At 49.9% G+C, this 24054-nt stretch overlaps 3 protein-coding genes across 4 annotated transcripts; all 3 read right to left on the bottom strand.

Annotated features, from left to right (window-relative positions):
• Positions 1–1865: 1865 nt before the first annotated feature.
• LOC117847897 (protein ACCELERATED CELL DEATH 6) lies at positions 1866–5055 on the bottom strand. Its single transcript, XM_034729198.2, has 3 exons — positions 4266–5055; positions 2854–3503; positions 1866–2768 (listed from the first exon to the last, which is right to left on the bottom strand). Exons 1-3 carry the CDS (start codon positions 4999–5001, stop codon positions 2031–2033), a joined length of 2124 nt encoding a protein of 707 aa, XP_034585089.1. The 5' UTR covers positions 5002–5055; the 3' UTR covers positions 1866–2030.
• Positions 5056–10849: 5794 nt separating this feature from the next.
• On the bottom strand, positions 10850–14839 carry LOC117850723 (uncharacterized). Its single transcript, XM_072292361.1, has 4 exons — positions 14717–14839; positions 13620–14322; positions 11704–12370; positions 10850–11586 (listed from the first exon to the last, which is right to left on the bottom strand). Coding segments are annotated over exons 1-4 (1494 nt in total). The 3' UTR covers positions 10850–11585.
• A 2197-nt stretch (positions 14840–17036) lies between these two features.
• On the bottom strand, positions 17037–23328 carry LOC117850689 (G-type lectin S-receptor-like serine/threonine-protein kinase At4g03230). Of its 2 annotated transcripts, XM_072292714.1 has the most exons (8): positions 21903–22043; positions 19669–19790; positions 19048–19182; positions 18749–18918; positions 18232–18442; positions 17919–18156; positions 17668–17818; positions 17037–17566 (listed from the first exon to the last, which is right to left on the bottom strand). In XM_072292714.1, the coding sequence occupies exons 2-8, from the start codon at positions 19751–19753 to the stop codon at positions 17258–17260; spliced, it is 1299 nt and encodes a 432-aa protein (XP_072148815.1). In that variant the 5' UTR covers positions 19754–19790; positions 21903–22043; the 3' UTR covers positions 17037–17257. The 2 variants fall into 2 exon arrangements, with proteins under 2 accessions (XP_072148815.1, XP_034588438.1); XM_034732547.2 differs by lacking the exon at positions 19669–19790 and having other exon boundaries at positions 21903–23328.
• Positions 23329–24054: the final 726 nt, after the last annotated feature.

A 24054-nucleotide genomic window follows, 5' to 3' on the forward strand; every position in this document is an offset into this window, starting at 1 on the left:
GAATGGACTAAATGAACTAAAGATGTTTGGTTCAAGTCAAGTCCATAAATATTGTGAGAAAATTACCATATCGCCCTTCCTAATTACCCCTGGCGCTACTCTCTACCTGCCCTCTTCTTTCTCCCTCTGGTCGCATCCCACTCAGCTCCGCACACCTCTCTTTCTCCCTCCAGTCTCCTTCCCACTCCTCAAATGCGCGCGCCGGCTACCCCTACATCCGGTGGCAGCAGATCCGGCTACCCCTATGCCTTTACCGCCACTCTCCCCACCAGATCCGGTGATTTGCAGCGGCAGTGCCGCTGGGGTGCACCCCGCCGTCGGCCCCTCAGTGATGGAGAGGCAGGCGCGTGTGGCGGCCGGCAGCGGTCCTCCGATCGCATTGCGGCGATGGCACAGGTGCAGCAACCCTGGCGGCTCCCAGCCTCAGCCTCCTCCCTGCCGTGCTCTAGCTTCCTGTCCTCCTCCGTGCCGGTGGAGGGAGGTAGGAGAGAGGCAGCACGACCCGTCGGAGGAGGAGGAGAGGGGCGGCCCGTCGATGAAGGGAGGCGGGGGAGGACGCCTGCCATGGCCACCCTCTGGCGTGAGGGAGGCGGTCCCCAAGGAGGAGTACGCGGCAGCGAACCCGGTCTCGCCCGTCTCGCCACGGCGAAGGATGAGTACGCCGCAGAGGGTGGCGTGCCGCGGCGGGAGGGCGGCGACGAGGTTCTCCCCCGACTTGACTGCCATCCCGGAGAGCGAGTAGCGAAGGGCGGCGGCACAAACGGGGTGGAGCTGGACCGGTTGCACGGCCTTGGGCGGCGGTGGGTGGCGGGAGGGACGCCGCCGGTGGAGGCCGGGCGGGAGGGACGCCGGCGGCGAGTTGAATGGCGATGAAAGGTTGGGTGGGAGGGATGGAGGGTGGGAGGGAGAGAGAGGGGCAATAAATGAGGGGCAGTGGGAGTCCAGAGAGGATATTAGTCACTTTTAGGAGGGGTGGAGGGAATAAAAAAGTTGGAGCCTTCTAAAAGTTTTTAGTTAATTTTAGTCAATGCGTTTGGCTATTTAGTCCCTTTTTAGTCACCTTTTAGGAGTTAAAATTTTAGGAGGCTGGAACCAAACACCTCCTAAATATGCATTTGATTTTGCTGCTGCTCCCTCTCATAGGCAGGTTTAAAAATAAAGTAGAGATCTGTTGGAACAAAGAAATCCAGAACATAATAAGAAGGATGAGTGAAAAGTGAAAAACTACGGGATTCTAAAACATGGGAATGGAAAGTTTAAACTGTTTGGATCGCATAAAACTTGCATAGAGAGGTTGCATTGAGGTCCTTTACAGGCATGTCTCAGTACTCTAAGGTCTTTGACAATTGCCGCTCGCTGAGCTATGCTCTCCACTTCACCAACGAAGAAGCTAGCGAGAACAAGCTCGACCCCAATGAAAATTATGCTGATTCAGGTGTGTAGAAGCTCGATCCCGACCAAAAAGATGCAAATTTACGCGAGGAGTACTTCCACCAAGAGAGGTGATGATTCAAGTAAGCATAAGAGAGCAGTGGACAATGAGCAAACATTGGATAAGTGAGGACGTCGATTTTTACATGCCCGCACGGGCAAAGAAAACCTCGCTAGACTAAGAAAAAAGCTTGTTCGATAAATCGATAATTTTCGTCGCCTCCAACAAAAGCAGTAAACGAAACCGATGCATGTACTACAGTTCAAACTAGTCCCTGAAGAAAAAAGTTCAACGAAACTTTGTGAAGTAGCACTAAGCACTGGCTTGAACATCTGGATGCCCACGTACAAGACAGATGCTCGTTGTTCCACCGTGTTTCTTGTATGAGATAAGTTTATATCAAATAAAATGGCAGTAGTATTTAAAGCACATGTGAAGGAAAGAACAATCGTTCAAGTTCCATGTAACATAGTTGTATATAAAAAAATACACACATACACAAACAAAACAATTTAATTTGAATAGTTCTTAACCCATCTTTTGAGTCAATTCCCTGGTGCTTGCAAAAAGCATAATGGTCGTGGCGAGCTAGAACGACTTAAAAGTCTCCTAGATTTTTTGCATCATCGATGGACAGGTAGCCGAAGATCACGAGGTAGGGCCAGAAGAGATATATGATATTGGCGACGAATCCGGTACCTAGTTTCAGGAACGTCAGCTTAGTTCTTCCGCTAAGGAGGACCGTGGTGTCGTGGAAGCTGGTGATGAGGAACCAGAGCCCGTCGAGCAGCGCGAGCGACGTCATCACGCAGGCCGCGATGGCGGTGCCACGCTCCACCGGCGCGAGCAGCAGGTAGAGGGAGAAGGCGAAGGCGGCGCAGAAGCTCCGCGCCGCGCAGAGCAGGAGCGCCAGGGAGAAGGACACCAGCGTGAACCGCCGCTGGATGTCGACGGCGGCGACCCCGCAGTAGACGAGGCTGAAGGTGGCCAGGGTGGAGCAGATGAACGCCAGCGTGTTGGAGACCACGAACCCGTCGAAGGCGTACTTCCCCGTGAGTAACGGCGTCCCGGCGGGGGCGGGGGCGGGGGCGGGCGTCGGCGCGGCGTCGCCGGGGGTCCTGACGCCCCCCGGTATGGTTATGGCCGCCGCGAACGTCGCCGTCGCGACGAGCACGGAGCCGATGCCCACGATCTGCGCGAAGTCCTTTATCTTGCTCGATTCTTCCTCCTCGTTCAGGCTCGGGTTGTACTCCTCCATCTGATCGCGCCGGCGGTTGGCGCTGGAAGTCTGAGCGTTCGCGAAGGTTAGCATGCCGAGTATCCTCCGAGGTGCAGTCTGCAGCAAGCAAGAATTAGTTAACAGACACAGCAAAAAAAAAAAAAAGCCTTCTCTCATACGGCCAAATTGGTGATTTTTTTACCAGTCCGAAGTAAAATCCAGAGCGGACTTTCCCCAGGGCGAGATCCATGGGAGTGTTCCCTTGGTTATTCTGCAGGTTTATTTTGACATTGCGGTTCCTGATGAGGCATCTGAAGATGTCCAGCTCCCCTTGCTTGACAGCCAGGTGCAAGGCGGTGTTCCCATCCTTGTCCTGCACGTTGAGCATCGGCTTGAAAGAGCTCGCGCGGTGGCACACGAACTTCACGACATGGAACCTCTTCTTCTCGACCGCGACGTGGAGGAAGGTCCGTCCCATGGCGTCGCGCAGCCCGGCGCAGCCGGGGTACTTGGTGAGCAGGACGATGATGGCCACCATGCTCTCCGCCGACGCGGCGACGTGCACCGGGTACGACCCTTGGACGTCCGGCTGGAACGCTAGGGATGGCTCGGCGTCGAGCAGCAGGGGGAAAGGGAGCTCCTTCCACTCGTAGAATCTTGTTAAGCATCTCTGAGGTAGAAGGAAGGAGGAGCCCAAGAAATGGCTCTCCAAGTTGCTCGTGGTGAAAACGAAACTTGTAAATTGGAAGGAAGGGTCTGCGGCTGATGCAGCGAAGTGCATCGGTGTGCTTCCGTTGATGTCTCTTTGGTTGACAAGGTCCTTGTTCCACTCCAGCAGCAGCTTTGTTATACCTGCAGTTGCAATGAATTGTGCATTAGATAAAGGAAGAGTAGAAATAAAATAAATAAATAAATACAATGCACTGCATTATTTAGAAAACCTTTAGAATGATACTACTACGAAATATGCTCCATTAGATCGAAAGGATATATGGGACGTTTGGTTTCTCGAGCTAAAGTTTAGTCCGTGTCACATCGAATATTCGGAGGCTAATTAGGAGAATTAAATATAAGTTAATTATAAAACTAATTGCACATATAGAGGCTGAACGAAGAGACGAATCTATTAAGCCTAATTAATTCATCATTAGTAAATGTTTACTGTAGCAACACATTGTCAAATCATGGACTAATTAGGCTTAATAGATTCGTCTCGCCGTTTAGCCTCCACTTATGTAATGGGTTTTGTAAATAGTCTACGTTTAATATACATCTAATTAGTATCTAAACATTCGATGTGACGAGAGCTAAAGTTTAGGGGGAGGAACCAAACACCCCATAGTAACTCAGTATGCAAGGTGAAATTTGAGTAATGATTATTCAGAATGATAAGTAGTAATGTAGTATACATTTATGCGATTAATTTTCACTCTTCTTATTTCTTTCCATGTTGACTATCAAGTTAGAAAAAAGTTTGACCGACAAAAATCATAAAACAACTTATACATTCAATTGTGGTGTGGGGTTAGGTGTGTGCGTGTATCTGGAATGTTTGCGCATATAACATTCCGAAAGAAGACATACAGTACTTCAACAAAACAAGGGGCAGTTCACCTTTATGGTGGATGACAGCAGCATGCAAGGCATTTTGTCCATCCGGGCCGGAGTAGGACAACCCGTGCCCGTCGGCTTTTTGGTGCAGCTCGCGAGCAATACCTCCACGGCCCAACGAGCAGGCGAGGTACAGCGGCGAGGTGCCATCGTTCGCGACGACGCAGGCGAGCCCCCTGTCCCCGGCCATCAGCGCTCGGACCATCTCCGGGCCGCCAAAACGGACGGCCTCATGCAGGGCCGTCTCCCCGCGCCTGTTCTGCGCGCGCACCAGCGCCCTCGCCTCGTCCTCGGCCCCGGCGAGCTCGACGAGGTGCGCGACCATCCCGGCGTTCCCGGCCCGGGCGGCGCAGTGCAGCGGCGTGTCGCCGTCGCGGTTCGGCGTGTCCAGGAGGCGCCTGGCCCTGCGGCAGATCTCGCTGGCGCTTTCCAGGTAGCGCCGGTCGTCCCCGGCGGCCGCCACCACGTGCAGCGGGGAGGAGCCCGTCTCGTCCGTGACGATGGCCTCCAGCGCGGGATCATCGTCGGCAACGACGACGTCGATGCCAACTTCATGAGTTGGCGGTGCCGCCGCCGCCGCCGCCAGGATGTCCCCCCGCCACAGGCACAGCTGCCGGCGGTCGCCCGAGCTCGCGGCCATGAGCATGCTGGCTCGACGCGCGGCGGCCGAGGCGCGGTCGTCTCGCGCGCACAGCTCCCTTGGTTCCTTCCACGGCGCTATGCTTGGCTTCGACTCCATGGCTGCAGGTTTTGTATGTGTATGATGGCCTGATCGATCGAGGCTATACCACACCGTCCCAGGACAACAGCAGGCTGCGTATGCATGTGTGTATATATAGATGGCCACCACGTAAAGCCGTTGTGCATTGCGTATGGCCATAAGCTATTTCTCGATTGTTCTTCTCATAAAATATGTTCGTTGCTTCCGGCGATGAGAGTAGGCAATGACAGCAGGACTAGATGCCCATGGACCATATCTAACAGGTACGGCAGTCTTTCTTTATTCTTACGTGAACAAGAGGAGATGCGCCAGTAGCCTTATGATGCAGGCCCGGTTTTTAAGCTGCTGTCACATCGAATATTTAGATACTAATTAGGAGTATTAAATATAGATTAATTATAAAATCAATTGCACAGATGGAGGCTAATTTGAGAGATGAATCTATTAAGCCTAATTAGTTCATAATTTGATAATGTGATACTACAACAAACATGTGCCAATGATGGATTAATTAGGCTTATTAGATTTGTCTCACGAATTAGCCTCCATCTGCGTAATTAGTTTTATACTTAGCTCATATTTAGCCCTCCTAATTAGCCTTCAAATATTCAATGTGACTTGAACTTTAGTCCGGACTAAAGATCCAAACACCCAGTCGTCGGAGTCGAAGGAGCACATGGAGACAATCAAGAAAAACCCAACATATCCAAGGCAGAATGTGTGTCAAATAAGTTTTAAACGTAGTCTAAACTGGTGAATTTTAATTTTATTAAAACTGGAAACATGCATGTGCCATGTGTATGTTTTTAAGAAGAATGGGTTCATAATTTGTTCTTTTCAACAAAAAGTTTTATGATTTTGAAGGTGATTTGGAAGACTGTTTTAGCTGACTTAACTAACTTTCAAATAAGGAATGCAAGTTAAAATTTGGTGTCAGAGGAAAAATTTTCAGAGTCATGAAAGTTAAAACTTGGTGTCGAAGGAAATAATTTCAGAGTCACAAAAGAAATTGAGTTATGTTCCGGTGTTAAATAAGGAGTTTCGTCCTCTTTATTTCCTCTTTGTAATCATCTAGCCCTAAAAGAAATCAAGGAACCTTACCTTGCAAAGTCCATATAGAACCTCAGGCCCATAATTCTCTCCAAATGAGATCAAATTCTTTGAACTGTCTCGGTTATTTTATTTTATGTCATTTCAAATTAATCAACATCCAACATTGCAAAAACCTATAAAGTTATCGCCGGTAAGTGAATCATGCCGATTTCCATATCCAATATAGACATCAGTACTGATGTCCATATACGAAGGAGGCTGATTCTTAGGTTCATATCTTGCATGTTGTGTGTACCTCTAAAAGTGGTAGCTTATGGCTGACACATGCCGCGCAGCGTTTTGTGGGCCAGCCACACGATGGCTGCGACTTGGGCTGAGCAACGGGCCAACGGCGCTCAAGCCACGTGTGAAATAATGAAGTCATCGCCCGACTTAGACCAGAGACATTTCAAAAATGAGACAGACAAGCCCGAAGGTAAATTTGCAATAATAAAACCCATGTTGGCTATGTTCAGGAATAATCTATGTGGAATCAAGTTATCCTTTAAGTTTTAGTGCTTGTTTGGTAGGACTGGCGGTGGTTGAAATGGTTCCGATTGTGTCTCCTCCGGTGGAGCAACTTCTCCAGTGGAGCTGAGGCTGTTTTGAATAGCGTTTGCAAAACGATTTCCCACATCTTTTCATGAATGGATAAAAGTGATCAAATGTCAATTATACCTTCATCTATGTGATTTGGATGTACACATAAGTACATGTTTGCCCTCAATTATAATGTATTATTTTCATATGAAATAAAAAATTAACGAATAGAAGTTAGATCTTATCTTACCTATTATTAAGGGGTGTTTGTCAGCACTCCACCTCATAAAAATTAGCTCCACTCCACCAGCTCCACACTTTTCCAGCTCCACTCAACCAACTCCAGAAAAATATGGAGCTGTTGTACGTGTTTGACAGATTGTAGTGGTTCAGCTCCAGAAATACGAGGATTTGGTGGGAATGTTCTATTTTGCCCATGGTGGATGGCTATTGTGTTTTAAATATTTTGGAGAGTTCTTATTTTGTTTTTTTGTTGCTACAGTATTATTGCCAGTACTTCGGGGAAAAAAAATAAAAACTAGCTCAACAATGAACATGGCAAGATATAAAACGAGACATTTGCTCCAAGGCTTTCATCCGTGATAAGATACAAAATTTAACAAACGCATCTGCAGCACCGCATAGCAGCACGAGTACTTTACAGCATTTTCAGTCTTTGGGCTCTGGTCATGCAAGCATCTCATCCCCATAGACTCTGCATAAAAGGAATAAAATTGGCCAATAGATGGCTGAAGGTTTGTTGGACATCAACTAAATAGTTCCCAGAAACTATAAAAAAGAAGTAAACATAGACATCTGGAGCATTGCTATGATCCAAAGATAATTGTTCAGAAATCCAATCAGTTATGGTGAATACTATGTATAACAACAGAGTGACAAATGACAGTATCACTAACAAGGCCAAAAAATTTGATCTGTTGCTCTCCAATTTCATGTTTCTCTAGAACAGAATTCAGCTTCACAGCACCATTATTCGACAGGAACTCTTTCGAATTAAACAACAGCCACATCATTCTACAAGTAGGTGAAGGTTGCATCAATTTTTGCTCTCGTCCTAGAATTGCAAAGAATCCGAATCAGTGGACGGACTCACAGATCAGCTCTTGACGAGCCTCCAGCGGCTGAGGGCCCTGGCGACGGGCGGCGTGAGCGCGATGGTGATGGGGACCCTCTCGGGGAGCAGCGCCTTGTTGCAGAGGAGCGCGAGCGTGAGCGCGCCGCCGCTCGACGCCACGAAACCTAAAGAGGCACGGCCGGCGGCGCCCAGGCCACCAAGGCCGCCATGGCCCAGCGCGAGTTGTCTCTGGGCGGCATGGGCGGAGGCCAAAATCGAGCTGGTTGAGGAAGGAATCGCCGGATTGGGTGGAGGAGGGTCGCCATCGCCATCCATTTTCGCCGGGGACTCGGCCTGCGGCGGCCAAGGCGACCAGCGGCGCCGCTAGGGCTCGCGGGAGGGAGGGTGGGGGGCCGACGGGATTCCTCCGATGTTTTTTTTCTTTTGTCACCGGTAGTTTGCGTAACGGGTGGCAATTAAATTAAATTAAGGTACTCAAAATAAACGTGAATCTGATTATCCCTATCTCCACATTTTTTCTGGAGTTAAAGTTGGTGAAGCTACACATATTTAACTGTGAGTTTTGTGAAGTTGATGGAGTGGAGTTAATTTTTCTGAAATGGAGTGCTACCAAACACCCATAAAGTAAGCAACACTTCTACCTTGAAATTTTTGTTTGGTCCAACTTATGCTATTGACGAGTTGGTTTGGTCCAAGTTATGCCATTGACGAGTGGACCAGTTTCGATTTTTCCTTTGCCTTTTTCGCAATTTCTCTTCGGCTTTGTTCCTGGTGCGGCGGTGGCATTGGAAGCGGAATCCGCTCCTAGCACGGCGGCGGCGGCGGCGGCTGTCTCCTTCCCGCACGCAATTCCTTCCTATGCAATGCTCCTTCCTCTCCTCCCGTACACAATTCCTTCTTCTCCAGCCCGCTGGCGAATCGGACCGGTCATGGCCATGGCTCTCTCCTTCCCCGTTCTTCTCATCGGAAGTGGAATCGAAATCGAGCAGGATCGAAGTTCTCGCCAGTCATGGCTCTCTCCTTCTCCGTTCTTCTCATCGGATGCGACAAGGTCGAGTTTTCTTCCGTACGATCGTTCTTGTCAAGAAAAGACATGCCGTGACGATCAAGAGCAAACCATACTGTTCTGTTATTGTCAAGAAGAAATAGGATTGGCTGCCCCGTGGAAGGCTGGCGCGCACGGCAAAGGTTGCAGGGCACGAAGGCGCGCGCGCGGCTAGCGGCAATCCTCCGGCTGTAGCAGGCACGGCGACGGCGCAGGCAACAGGCAGGCGCGGCGACAGCGCAAACGGAGTGGGCTATGCGCAAATCACGAGCGGTGCCTGACAGCAAGCAGCACGGCACGCCGGCGCGACACAAGCGCATAGCAGGCAGCAAGGGTATTGCGGCCAGGCTCAGCGCCATGATGCGCAACGCAAGGCCAGGGCACGGCGCTGCTGCGCTGTGGGCACTTGTGACAGTGTGGCACGGGGCAGGACGGCATGCGGTGCTGTGCTGCGCGGATGCAGGACGGCCGCTGGCTGGGCTGTGGCTTTGTGTCAGCCTCGTAGACCATGAGGAGCTGCATGCAAGAAGAAACTGCCACACAATGGCGTGTGTAGGTAAGCCGTTCGACAGAATACCGTTAAAGATGCACAAATGAAGGTGGTGTCCGTAGATGCTCGGCATACTGGGCGGCCATGGGCGAAGGGAGTGGTGAACATCCGGTGGTGTGCCCGGTACTCCATATTGGATTAGTCTGCACAGTGCTGGAATTCCCCGTCGGCCACCATCCGGACCTTGCTGCCCGCTGAAAATCTATCACCCCAAAGTGAGCAGTAAGCATCCTTAAGTTAGCTGCTGCCCCAGCTATTTCTTATCTAGAAGCTATTTCTCTTCCTTGCTGAAAATTAGTCACCCAGACCATGCCGCCCGAGCTATTTCGCAGTGAATTGAATAAGACATAGATGTTCTTATGTCACAAAGTCTTTGTTTCAATCTCTATCTATTTCTGAACCATCTCAAATGCAAGGAATGAAGGGAAAACATTTAGATATGAGAATCTGAGAAGAAAGAAGCATTAACATAACTAGAAAACATGAGCCACCTCTGCTACGATTACGAGCAATTTTGGGAGCAATTAGCGTGGCTTATAAATCAAGTTATCAATTGAGCTTCGGACCATGTTTAAGAGGTAAGGAAAGTGCAATATTTTCTTCTCTCCCGTTGTAAAGCACGGGCATGTTTGCTAGTTAACAATAATGAGAAGATTGCTATATTCTTAAAATCGATTCCCTTTTCTTTTTATTACTTTTTTCCTTTTTTCTTTCCTCTCCCCATTCTTATCTCTTTCTTTTCTTTCTCTTCCTTTCTTCGCCCCTTCTCTTTCTTCCATATCCGCTTCTCCTCTTCCCTCGCAAGCTGCACATGGGTCGCAGCGCTCCGACCCCGCTGCCAGTGCTCGCCACGCCGTCGCCCTACTACAGCCTGTGCCGCGGCCACCCTTCTCCAGCCCCACCACGCCCCCCACGCTGCCACACCACATCCGCCAACACCACCGCCCTGCTCTGACCCCACCACGCCGCGCACATCGCCGCCTTGCTTCGGCCTGACCACCGCGTCACCCAGGGCGTCGCCCTACTTTGGTCCCGCAAGCCATCCTTCTCCAGCCTTGATACACACCATCGCCGCTCCACCTCCACGACGCTCCACCCCCATGCTGCCACCTCCGCTCGCTGCAAGCCATGGTGCTCTGCCGCGCACTGAACACTTGGTGGGCAAAAGGGTAAGATGGCCCCTACATATGAGGATGAAGCCGCGGGGAGTCAGTTTTTTAGCTCTCCCTCTGTCGAACTGCTCTAGAGAGCGGGTTTTCTAGAGCTTATGTACCAGAGCCATTTTGGGATGCTCGTTTGGCAGGGCTTCTTAAGAAGCCGGTGCTGGAGCTGTTCAAGAAGTCTTGCCAAAGATACCCTTAGACATGTCTAATGGCATTGGTGCATGCAAGGATATTTGTTTTCTTGTTGCAATGTACGGGTCGTGTAAAGAAAAATACATCCATATAAGCACAAACAAAATACTTAAATACAGCAGGAGCTTAAGGTTGAACAACATATGACAGACAATTAAAAAAACAAAAACTCTTACAATGTCCAGTGCTAGCTAAGTGCCCTAGTATCTTCTTTTCAGAAAGTCAACAAACACATAACCAAATATTATGAGGTACGGCCAGAACATGTACACGATGTTGGCTACGAAGCCGGTTCCTAGTTTCAGCCACGTCCTCTGAACCCTTCTGCTCAGAAGCACCGTCAAATCTTTGAAGCTCCACAGCAGGAACCAGAGCCCGTCGAGCAACGCGAAGGACACGATCACGCAGGTCACGACGGCGGTGCGGTACTCCACCGGAGCAAGCAGCAGGTAGAGGGAGAACCCGAAGGCGGCGCAGAAGGGCATGAGCTTGATCCGGCGCTGCATGTCCACCGCCGCGACCCCGCAGTAGAGGAGGCTGAAGGTGGCCAGGGCAGAGCAGATGAACGCCAGCGCGCTGGAGATGACGAACCCGTCGAAGGCGTACCTCCCGGAGAGCACAGGCGTCCCGGCGGGTAGCACGGCGGCCCCGCCGGGACGCCGGCTGCGGCTTTGGCCCCCGCCGCCGCCGCCGCTACGTCGCCTGGGGTCCTGACGCCCCCGGGCATGGTTATAGCCGCCGTGAACATCGCTGTCGCGACGAGCACGGAGCCGATGCCCACAATCTGCGGGAACTCCTTTATCTTCCTCGATTCTTCCTCCTCGTTTATTTGATGCGGATTGTACTCCTCTATCTGATCGCGCCGACGGTTGGCGGTCTGAGCATTCGCGAAGGTTAGCATGCCGAGTATCCTCCGAGGTGCAGTCTGCAGCAAGCAAGAATTAACACCCCAAAAAAGTTCATTCATATGAAATTTCTGATTGAAACAAATAGTTATCAGGGTATGCAAGAACAATAGCAGAGTGTGATTCTTCTTTTTTACCAGTCCAAAGTAAAATCCGTACTGAACTTGTCCCTGGGTGAGATCCATGGGGGATTTCCCTTGTTCTGCAGATTTATGTGAACGCTGCGATTGCCGATGAGGCACCTGACGACGTTCCACTCCCCCGCAAGGACGGCGAGGTGCAGGGCGGTGTTCCCTTCGTCGTCCTGTATGTTCAGCACCGACGACGTCGAAGGCTGCTGGCACCAGCGGCGCACGAAGCTCAGGACATGCTGCCTCTTCTTCTCGACGGCGATGTGGAGGAAGGTCCGCCCCCTGGCGTCGCGCAGTCGAGCGCAGCCAGGGCACCTCGTGAGCAGGACGATGACGGACGCCATGCTGTCCGCCGACGCCGCGACGTGCACCGGGAACGACCCGTGGATGTCCGGCTGGAACGCGGAGGAGGGATCGGCTCGGAGCACCTGGGGGAGTGCAAGGTTCATGTGCTCGTAGAGTCTGGTTAGGCATTTCTGAGATAGTAAAAAGTAGGAGCCCAAGGAACAATGCTCCAGGTTGCTCGCGGAGAAAACAAAATTCGTGAATTGGAGGGAGGGGTCTGCTGCTGATGCAGCCAAGTGCGTTGGAGTACTCCCGTTGATGTCTCTTTGTTTGATAAGGTCTCTGTTCCACTCTAGCAATAACCTTGTCATTTCTGCGGTTGCGATTCAGTATATTAGAAAAAAAAATCAGCTTCAGGAAACCTTTTGTAACTTACTATTAATTTGAACCAGCCAATTGTAACTTACTATTAATTATTTTCTCTTAGGATACATTTATAAAAATCCAATGATCCATAATATTATGATAATATTTTTTTCAAAAGATAAATGCGTTTAAATGATTTGGTCGGAGAAACATGGAAATTATTAAGATTTATTATAAAGTTTTTGAAGTTTATAAATATATTTAGGACGTTCCCCAGGGAAGAATTGATCTAAGAAAACTTTTGTGACGTCTCCTATCAAAATATAAAGATTTTGAAGTTAAAAAAAATGAACACTCATGAACACATGGAAAACATACTTATACAGATGAATAAAATTGGAAGTTTCATTTCAAAGCCACTACTATTTCCAAATGTCATCGCCATAACTACATAAGGGATCAATACCAGCCTTTCAGGTCAAAAGGGGCCGGGGCTAGGGGGCCCGACTGCCCAGAAGCTCCATTAGAATCAAATGCGGGAGATGAGGAGAAGACAGGAAAAGAGGAAGGAAAAGAGGAAGAAGAGATAGAAATGAAGGAGAAAGAAGCAAGCACCTCTAGATGTGAAACCTGCCTCAATGTACATAAAAATTTAAATGTGCGGGTGGCTTACGTAGTACCAGACTGACATCGTTGCATCATCTATATTGCTGCTGAGAGTCACGTAGAATCAGCAGATAAATTTCAAACAGATAGTTTTTTTTTCAGATCATAAAGCAGAGACCTTATGCTAGAATGAAAACATATAAATGCCATAGTGGACACCACGATCGTAGAGGAATATGCTAAATCTAATACAAATACATCAGAATGAAGAATATATTAAATTGCACGGGCCATTTTCGCTGGTATATAGGTCCCGTTTGGTTCCTTAGGAGCTCCTAAAATTCATATCACATCGAATATTTAGATATTAATTAGGAATATTAAACATAGATTAATTACAAAACCAATTGTATAGGTGGAAGCTAATTTGCGAGACGAATCTATTAAGGCTAATTAGTTCATGATTTGACTGCTACAGTAAACATGTGCTAATGATGGATTAATTAGGCTTAATAGATTCATCTTGGGAATTAACCTCCATCTATGTAATTAATTTTATAATTAGCTCATATTTAGTCCTCCTAATTAACTTCAGAATATTCGATATGATATGAATTTTAGTTCGGACTAAAGATCCAGACACGTAAGAAACCAGAGTTGTTCACCTCTGTCGTCGTGGAGAACAGCAGCATGCAAGGCGTTCTGTCCATCGGGGCCGGAGTAAGACAGACCACGGTCCTTGTCGTGCATCTCGCGCGCCATCTGGTGGCGGCCCCACGTGCTGGCGAGGTACAGCGACGAGGTGCCGTCGCCCGCGACCACGCGAGCGAGCTCCCCGTCCGCGCCCACGAGCGCCGCCACCATCTCGTCGCCGCCGAAGCGGACGGCCTCGTGCAGGGCCGTCTCCCCGCGCGCGTTCCGCATCCTCAGGAGAGCCGCCCTCGCCGCCGCCTCGTCGCCTCCGTCGTCTCCCCGGGCGAGGCCGATGAGGCGGGCCACCATCCTGGCGTGCCCGGCCGGGGCAGCGCAGTGCAGCGGCGTGTCGCCGCCGCCGTTGCGCGCGGCCAGCAGGCGCCTGGCCCTGCCGCAGATCACGGCCGCGCTCTCGAGGTAGCGCCCGCCGTCCCCGGCGGCCGCCGCCACGTGGAGCGCGGAGTCCGCGTCCTCCGTGACGGCTGGGGCGGCGTCGGCGTCGGCTTCGCTGCTGCTGCTGCTGGTGGCGACGTCGATGACAACTTCATGAGGAGCCCGCGGCGGCGGCGCCGCCTCCCCCTGCTTGTTGTTGCCCGTGAGGATCTCTTGTAGCTGTCGGAAAATGGCCCACGAAGAGGCAATGAAAGTGCAGTGTCGTTCAATAATTCCATACCGCTGTCAATTTAAATAGGATAGCACTCCCACTTCTCCGAATACGGCTTGGTTTATACAATGCACGTGGGCGCGTCTTTGCGTTCCTTTTCGTGTAACCAACTGTGTGACTTGTGACGCAGCGAACAGCCAAACTAAGTTGGTGTAACCTTTTTGCCGTTTGCATATGATCTTTTGACAACAATCATTAGAGGTGTTAATCACGCAGTCGATACCTTAATCCCGAATTAATTGGATGGTTACTACTACCGATTAGTGGGGCGATTTTATAGCAGAAATGATCAGCAGAGTTCTGCCGTGTTCTCTATAAGAAGTCCTGGAGACACCCATGAATTCCTTCTTTTCTCCTTTTTGCATCCGGTGAAGTGTGCTGTGGTATTGAGCTGCTGAATCTCACCAGCTCTTCTTCTTGGCGTGCACTAAGAAGGAGGGTGAGCAGTATCTCTAACCTGTTACCGTCGTGAAGTCTACACGAGCGGCGGGCATAAGAGGAGACCTGCACCAAGATTTCCTTGGTCATCGAGGACAGCAGAGATACGCAAGCAATTGCTGATCTTGCGCAATCCAGGTCATGCAGGCTGGATTCTCCTTCCCTTTTTGTAGTCTTGTCAACTTTCTTGATGCGGAAAGTAGCGGCCGGTTGATGAGTTAAGGAACCATCTAGAGAATCTCCAGCATGTGGGAATCGTGAATAGAAGGCGGAACTTGTACTCGCCACACAAGAATATTATCCCGCGTGAGCTTTCACTGACAGAGAACTCGGTATTAGTCCCGGTTGGTAGGATGCAAATCTTCCAAAAATCCATCCGGAATAAACTAACCGGGACAAAAGGGGAGTCTTTAGTCCCGGGTCACTCAACCCTCCCGGGAGGGCCCTCCCACACGCGCACGCCGCAAGTCACAAAGTCACGCAATTTTTCACGCGAAATATGCCCGTGCTCGCTGCGTGGGATTCGAACCCACAACCTCCAGCCTCGCGCGTAGCTTTCTTGCCATCCCACCTACACAACACATCTGACTATATAGAGGATGCAATCCTTTTGTATTAACTCGTGGGAGACCTTTTTATCCCGGTTGGTATTACAAACCGGGATGAACCCTCTTTTATCCTGGTTGGTATTACAAACCGGGATAAAAGGGTTCGAGGGATTTAGTCCTCTTTCAACCACCCCGTTGGGGACCCTTTTGTCCCGGTTTAAAACACCAACCGGGATAAAAGATCCCATTTTATCCCGGTTGGTATTACAAACCGGGATAAAAGGCTCTCGACCCTTTTATCCGGGTTGGTGTTACCAACCGGGATAAAAGGGGGGTCTTTTACCCCGGTTGGTGTTTCAAACCGGGATAAAAGGCCTCTCGAGGTTTTTTTTTTCCACTAGCCTTTGCAATCGGGATAAAAGGTCCCGATTGGTGAGCCCCCCACCAGTGACCAAACTTTAGTTTCGGTTGGTGAAACTTTTGTCCCGAACCAATTTTAAATCGGAACAAAATGGAACGCATGGAAGGTGAGTTCTCTACTACTTAGTGTTCTTAGAGACGAGACAGGAATATTGAACATTGTCGAAGCCGAAGAACTCGTACGCCATGAAGTCGACGGAAAAAGAAAGTCGCAACTAAATAATCCTTTAGGAGGAGTTAGGAGGAGTGGCTCTTGTACCACGTAAGATGTTGTAGAACGGCTTACCCCGTATGGCGCCGATGGTGTTGATTACATAGGTCGGAGGAACCCGACATAACAGGTACAATGTAGACTCCTAATGGGAGACGATTACAAGAAATAATAGAACTGTTATAGAACTCTAATGTACTTCTACAGCCGGAGCTCGCGGCCACGTGGTGCTCGATCGATGAAATGTGGCAATGGATACGGTCTTTATTCTTTCGTGAATTGCAAGAGATCACCTCGGCGTATAACAAGAGGCCACCTCGGCGTATACCGCGACAAGCCGCCGCGAGCTTCGTATATACATAGCCGCCGCGCCGTGACAGTATACGAAGCAACGTTCCCTTTACGGTCTGTGGGTGCTCTGGTGGGCGGGGCATGATACTTTTCCTCAAGGACAAGCCAAGTTGAATTTGTCGTAGCCCTTATCCAAAAACCAAGATGTCAATTTGTCTTATGGCGCGCAGTTCCTTGAGCGAACTAGCTCGGCTCATATCGGAACTGACCTGTACGGTAATCTTCTTTAGCCTTCTATATTTTTTTCCATATGATTTTTCCTTGCTTCCGTATTTCACCATTCTTGGGAAAATGCCATAGGAAACTGAACCATTTCTACAGGCGGACCCTTACTGAACTTTCTTGAAATTGTTCCATTTCCACATGTGGTTCATTTTACTCCTCAATTGTGGGCCGGAGGGAACAAACGTTCTCACAAAGATTTCAATGAAGCCATTTCTAGGTTTGGTCCTGAGGGCTCGCTTGCGAATATTCTAGTGGGCTTTTCTTTGTTCCCTCCGGCCCAAGGAAAGCTGCCAAAAGCCGATTTGTGGGCTGGCTTTTGGCAGATTTCAGTTTCTGTTGCACCGGCGATCTTTTTCGGCCTCGCGCCGCCAGATTTGCGGCAAGCAGTTCAGCGCGCCGGGGACTCGGGGAGCAACGCCTGCCTCGCCACCGCCCGGACCGTCGTCCTCTCTGGCCACGACTTCCGCTGCGGCGGATTGGAGAAGGTTCTCGGCGCCGCCTGCAATAATGCAAGGTCTGTTCACCCATTCAGTTTGATCTAAAATCTCTAGAATTCTTTTCACTCTATACTAGGACCAATTATACATCTTTTGCACACTATATTTGTTCCTAAAAGTAAACACACAATCCACAAAACTATAATACCCTGCATTTCCTGCATTCGCCGACAAGATAGCAAAGGAACCAATGCCACTCTAGTACTCTAAGATATACATCTCATCTCGTGCTATGATAAGTAGGAGACCCAGCCTCCTACCGACCCTCAACCATGGTGATGGTCATGCTGTCGACAATGCTGCAGTCGGGCTTGCTCCACGACCTGTCTTCGGCAGCAGCTGTTCTTGCAGCGAAGCCCGGCTGCTTGGGAGTTGGCAACGAGGCAGTGTCAGTGCTGGCCAACATCATCAGCACCTGGGACATCAGGGGACGGTCGTCGGGGTTCTCTTGCACACATAGAAGCCCTACTTTGAGGCATTTAAGCACTTCATCTGAATCGAAGGAGCCATCCAGATTTTCATCGACTAAATCTAGGCCCTTCCCCTCATTCAGCAAGCTCCAGGCCTGGTAAAAATTCAGAAAAGTTACCAAATCAAATAGGCGTTAAGTTAAATTAATGGCTGTTTACTTGTATAGAATTGGTGAATTGGGTGGAGGATGCTCACATGTGCTAGAAGGTTGAGGTGGCCAGAGTAGCTGTAGACACCTCGGTTCCTTATACCAGTAATGATTTCCAGCACTATGACACCAAAGCTAAATACATCTGATTTCACCGAGAACACTCCATCCATTGCGTACTCAGGAGCCATATAACCACTGTAGAAAACCATGTAAATGTCATCATTATCAGGAGATTTAATTGCACGGTCAACATAATAGATGATTAACTGATCTGTCAAAACTCTTAGTTACTTACTATGTACCAACTACTCTGAGAGTATTGATTTCTGTATCGTCATTGCCAAACATTCTAGCCATGCCGAAGTCTGAAATTTTAGGAGTCATCTCCTCATCCAGAAGAATATTGCTCGTCTTGAGGTCTCTGTGGATGATTCTATATCTCGAGTCCTGGTGAAGATACAGTAAACCTCGGGCGATCCCCTCAATTATATGATATCGTGTTTGCCAGTCAAGTAGTTTGCTCTTGGTTGTGTCTGGTAACAAAGATAGGTTGTTATTTGTTTCTTGATAGATTTTGAATTTTGTTTCTCAGAAAGGTTAGTACATACCAAACAGAAAGCAGTCCAAGCTTTTGTTTTCCATGTATTCATATATAAGTATCTTTTCGGGTCCAGAAATGCTGCACCCAATCAATCGAACAAGATTCCGATGCTGGAGTTTAGCTATCAACAAAATCTCATTCTTGAATTCCTCAAGACCCTGTGTTGATGTTCTTGAAAGTGTCTTAACAGCTATTTCTTGTCCATCCTCGAGCTTGCCCTGTATTTATGAATTTCATGCATTTTTAATCAGACATAAAAGTCACAGTAAGTCTACAGTTCTTTTATATAAAAAATAGAGCACATTTTTAGTTTTTGGGACTACCAGTGATGTATGTTTAATACATCATCATTACATAAAAGAACATTCTATTTGGAAATGCTTGAAAATCTTGTGCTTGCTGAAATGGTGATATAACATTTAGACATTTAGCCAGCAGTTGAGCCATCCTGGTGCCACTTTGAACTGTTTCTAAAATTTATGATGCGACGGCACTACACCTATCATTTAGGTTGAGATTGTTACCTTGTATACAGGCCCGAAACCGCCTTCACCAAGCTTGTTCTCAGTTGAGAAATCCTCTGTGGCTTTTGCTATTGTCTCATAATCGTATACTGGCAGCTCCAGATCATCCCCATGATCCTTTCCTTCACTCCCCTCCTTACTGCGTGGACCAGCTCTCCATGTGCTTGATCCTATTAAAATGCCGAGTTAAATTTGCATCAACCATAAAGTTGTCAGTTATTTTGTCTTTTAACATTTGTACTGTAAAATATAGAGATCCCTTTAGAGGAGGTCAACAGTCTGTAGTGATTATATGTCACCTGGTTTTCTTGCTTTGGTTTTCTTTGCTTTCCAAATGAAAAACCCTGCGACTGCTAGAAGAATTGCCAGTGCAGTTATGCTGACAACAACTGCAATCACAATATTGACCTTCTTCTTTGACTTGCTTGTTGGAGCTGCACAACAAATCATAACATATTAGTTTGATCACAGATTTGCTTGCACCTATCTTAGAAAATAGTGTAGACAATAATATAATGCTGTTTATGAATTGTGAGTGTTACAGTTTCTGATAGACATGTAAACATTCATGGGGCTCTTGAATTTTGCAGAAATAAGTGCTCACTCATTGCTGTGAAGCATTCGTAATGATGTATGAAGTAATTTTGTCGCATCAGTTTACTGTAAATTTTGCTTGTGGATAACAGGATATCATGGGATCAACTACAGTTGGTGGTCTTGTTCTTCCAAATTACCAAGCTCTTAAATATGTGGTCCAGGTTTGTTAAATCATGGAAAAAAGCATACAGCACACAGGGCCCATGCCCACCCTGGACCATGGCAGTATGAGTAGGGGATGCCTCGATCTATGTTCATATGGAAAAGGTGTTGTTCATGATATTGCAGGGGAAAGAGAAGCCGAGTGTTATCACTGTTGGCACCCATTGGTCCAGTGATGTCCTTCGCAACCAAAATATCAGCACGATGATGTCCCGGCCCTGACTGATGGAATGGGTCCAGCTCCATGTGGTGCGCCAAGTCGCATGCCGATGAATTTTACCAGCTGCAAGAAGGATTGATCCACATACATAACGGCACTAATAGTGGCAACAGTCTAACAGATGCTACAATGTCCATGCAACAAGGGGGTGATCTGCAGTTAATGCTCATATGTACCATGATTAGTTCTAAAGGAAACGACGCCCTTTGTTATGTCAACAACTAGTCTTGGTATGTTTATTAACGATTGCTGCATACTTTTGTGATATTTCCTTAGAGAGGAGCTTAGTTACTTGTGTGACTTGGTGTTCTTTCTTTTGATGCATATGGTTTAGTCCTACTTAACTTTGATGCAGCCTTGCAGCAAGCAAAGGAGGAGATGTTTCAGGTTTGTCATTTACCAATCTATTGCATCTTTATTTGGTCACAGAACATGCAAAAGTTGGCTATTTTTTTTATCTATCTTCTAGCTGAATATAATGCACATCTAGTAAAAACAGAACCTCGGTCGCTATCTATAAGGATGTTTCCTCTTCCCTGCGTTTCTTTTGTTGTCTTATTTATCTGATTGACCCATAAAGAGAACATAGAGTTAAAACACTTCTCCATGGATTCCTCATGCCTTGCAGTCTACCGCACACCAACCTCATGCGAAAACCACATCTGCATTCACAATCCAGGACCACATCCACATGCACGCGACCTGGACATTGTTGACTAGCTGATCTGATGCATTGCTGTCGATCCGTTGTTCTCAATGTCTCATTATTGTTTCGTCATGGTACCTAAGAAAACCTACCATCTGGTCACCATCGCTGTTGCCAAATTTGTACTCGTGCACCACACTATCATGTTCCACACCAAAAAAAAAAACAAAAAAAACAGGGGGTTTAGACGAGAAACCGCGTGTGGGACTGGACCTGGGAGGAAGATGCTGCTGGAACAGTCTTCCAGCAGCTAGAGCTAGCAGCAGCACACTGCTATAAAGTGAAGCTGAGATGCTGTTTAGTTTCGTCGAAGTCAATCTCACTGTGCTCTCATGTGCAGCGGTGTGGATTATGAACTGCGTGTCTGCCTGATTACGACAGGCACCGAGATGAAGGTCTTCTCAAGAGGGCCAGGGTTGCTTGGAATGGAATCTATTATCTCATCACTAATCCTGAGTTCGTTGGGCTGCACCATCAGGTGACATCGGGGGATGGAAGTGCGAGACGTGCCCAGAACATCTGAAAGACACGGGACGCGGATGCTTTTCTACATGTGGTTAGGGACCTGGAGACCTGCCTGAACATCATTGCGCTGGAAATTGGAACCCTACCGGATTCAGGTAGCGAAGTTCAACTTGTACCCAGTCTGCTGACTGGTCAGTGTACGTCGATTTCGTCCGTAGATTGTGCTCATTCGACCCGTCTCCGTCAACAGTGGACTCGCGATTTTGTATGGCAAGTACGTGTACCTCGTGCAACGAGGTCACAAGAGATTGAGAGAATCTGTTCCGGGATTGTGGTCCGGAACTCTTCCTGTGCAGAGACTCAACTTTACTGGGGTAGTGTAAACTGTAAAGGATTTTGCTCATTGTTGGTATGGCTACGATCCACGAATGCAGGTTACGACCGTCTTCTGGCATTTGATGTCGATGGCAGAGGATGTGCCTCCCAATGACAGTGACACGAACTGAAGGAGAAAAGAAAGACAAGCCTTAAGGGTCTGTCTGTCTACCGATACATACGCTGATGCTTCTTTTACTGTTTGACGGGGACGAACTACAGATGCTGGAATTATTGAAGAAACTAAAAGATAACCCAGATCATGCTGCTAATGAGGCTAGTCTTTTTTTAGGTGGTATATAGCCTAAGTAATTCAGTGCACGCTGTAAAAAGGGGTCAGGGTGGACAGCTGAATTGGCTGGTACCAAGTTATTCAGTTTTCAGTCACCAACCAACCTGCATCATTTTTTTTTTGAAACTACCAAACTGCATCATTGCACGGCAGAAACTGAAGAAGTTAACGTCCTCTCTCCACTAACCAGTAACCAGCATGTGCATCATCGTACGGCAGGACAATGAAGAATAAAATAAGTTTTTTTTCATGACGACTAAAGAGGAACTAAGATTGTGCATGTGTACGTACAAAAGACACGAAGTGATCCGAGTGAGGAGGTGTGTAAGTAACGTACCGAGGTCGGCGGCGGCGAGCCGGAAGTAGAGGTCCTGGCCGTAGCCCGGGTACACGCGGAGGTCGTCGAGCCCGCCGGTCCACATGACGCACCCGCGGCGGCCCGGCCCGCCGGTGAGGTTGGCGCTGGCGTACGCCGTGCAGGAGCAGTTCCTCAGGCACCGCTGCCGGCACTGCTCCAGGCTGGACCCGTAGTCCACCACCGCCTCCGTCGTGTCGGGCACCTTGGCGTGCGGGAGCACCGCGAAGCCGTCGGTGCGGTTGCCGCAGTCCAGCGGCGTCGCCCGGGCGCACCCGTCCCGCCCGTCCCGGAGCGCCCACGTCACCGGCGACCGTGGCGCGAACCCTTGGAGGCACCGGCAGGGGGGCACGCTGCTGGTGTCGCACACCCCGTTGGGCCCGCACGGCGACACGGCGTCGCACTGGTCCTTGGGCGCGTACCAGTAGAGGCTCCACGCGCCGGCGGTCTCCAGCCACGTCCACCGCTGCATCAGCCCGGCGGCGCCGCCCGTGCCGTTGAGCGCCAGCCGCGTCACGATGCTGGCGTCGCGGACCTGGAAGCTGTAGGTGACCTCCTGGGGGGTGTTGACGAAGCGGAAGCTGAAGCCCAGGGGCTTGTAGGTGATGGTGTCGGGGACGCCCGTGAACTGCACGCCGTCCCAGGGGCCGGAGCGCCACACCTTGGCGGGCCCGTTCCAGACGAACACCTCCGGGTCCCCCGACGTGTCCATCGCCGCCACGACGGGGCCCGGCGACGGGTCGGAGGGGCTCACCCACGCCGTCAGGGTCATGTTCTTCCCCGCCGCGAAGTCCACTCCGAGGCGCATCCCCGGGAGGAGCGTGTCGGTGGGGTGGTCGAATCCCTGCCACGCCACGCGCCCGCGCCCGTCCGACACCACCAGGTTGCCGTCGTCGCGGATCCGCGCCGTGCACGGCCTCCCCGCCGTGTCGGGCGGCGGGGCCGGCGACGACCACACCGCGGTGCCGTTGGCGTCCGCAACGGCGAGCGCGCAGCCGGCGGACACGGAGAGCGTGGCATCGGCGTTGTGCGACACCGCGCCGGGGACAGGGTCGGCGCGGTTGGCGACCCAGACGACGGTGCGGACGGGCAGCTTGGCGTACCAGACGCCAACGTAGGTGTTGTTGGAGCCCGGCGGGGAGAAGAAGCCGAGCGCGAAGGTGCCGGTGCCCGAGGAGACGAGGGTGTCGTTGCCCCGGAGCGGCTGGCCCGGCGAGATGGTGTCCCTGGCGCGGGAGGCCGCGGGGAGAAGCAGGAGAAGAAGGAGAACCACGGCGAGGCGGAGGGGGAGCCGGTGGTTGGGCGCCATCACGGCGAGGTGAACTAGCGCAGCAGCAGCAGCAGCGAGGTCGCTGGTCGACGGCAGCTTGACAGCATCTTATGATTCTATCGTGTCAGTGCCAATGGGAGACTGGGAGGACACGCACTTCTGTTTCCAGCGGAGTGGCAGGCAGATCTGGGCTCCGAGAGGTTAGGTCGGTCCATCTGGACAAATTCTTTGGGCCTAGGAAGTCTAAGATGGGCTGCTCGAGTTTTGATGGCATCTCAATAACTAGGCGGGCCATCACAAGCCCAATGATTATTTCTTTGGGAGAAATAGGCCCAGTGCTTATTTCTTTGTGCTGATATGATAGAGTTCACTTCAGCAAATTGGGCCACTGTATAGTTGGGCAATGTGAATCCTGAAAAAAAAAATGATGGCATCATTCCCTTCCCTCCTCTCTGTCGGTGGGTGACCACGAACGAGCTAGAGATCTACCGATTATTCAGTGCTCCGACCTCTGGGCCGGCGGCCGAAAGAGGAGCAGAACTCGTCGCGAATGATGGGTGGCGAGACAGCCTTGAGGTTGAAGCCACACACACACACCGGAACCAGAACGAGCGTCGCATCCATCAGGGCAACAACACAGGCACAGGCGCCATGCCCAATCCGTCGGCGGCACGGGTTCTTTCTCGCCTCCAACGGCCATCATTGACGCTGCTGCTTTACAGCAAAGAAACGTGGCACCGGAGGCGATGGACGATGGGTGAAACGGCAGCTCAGAGGTGGAATGAATGCTCCGCCTGCACGCGGGATCCATGCATCCTCCCCTCCGATCGGCTCGATCAAAGGGTCATGAGCACGTAATCGGTC

This window comes from Setaria viridis, chromosome 3 (assembly GCF_005286985.2).
Source record: "Setaria viridis chromosome 3, Setaria_viridis_v4.0, whole genome shotgun sequence".
NCBI lineage: Eukaryota > Viridiplantae > Streptophyta > Magnoliopsida > Poales > Poaceae > Setaria > Setaria viridis.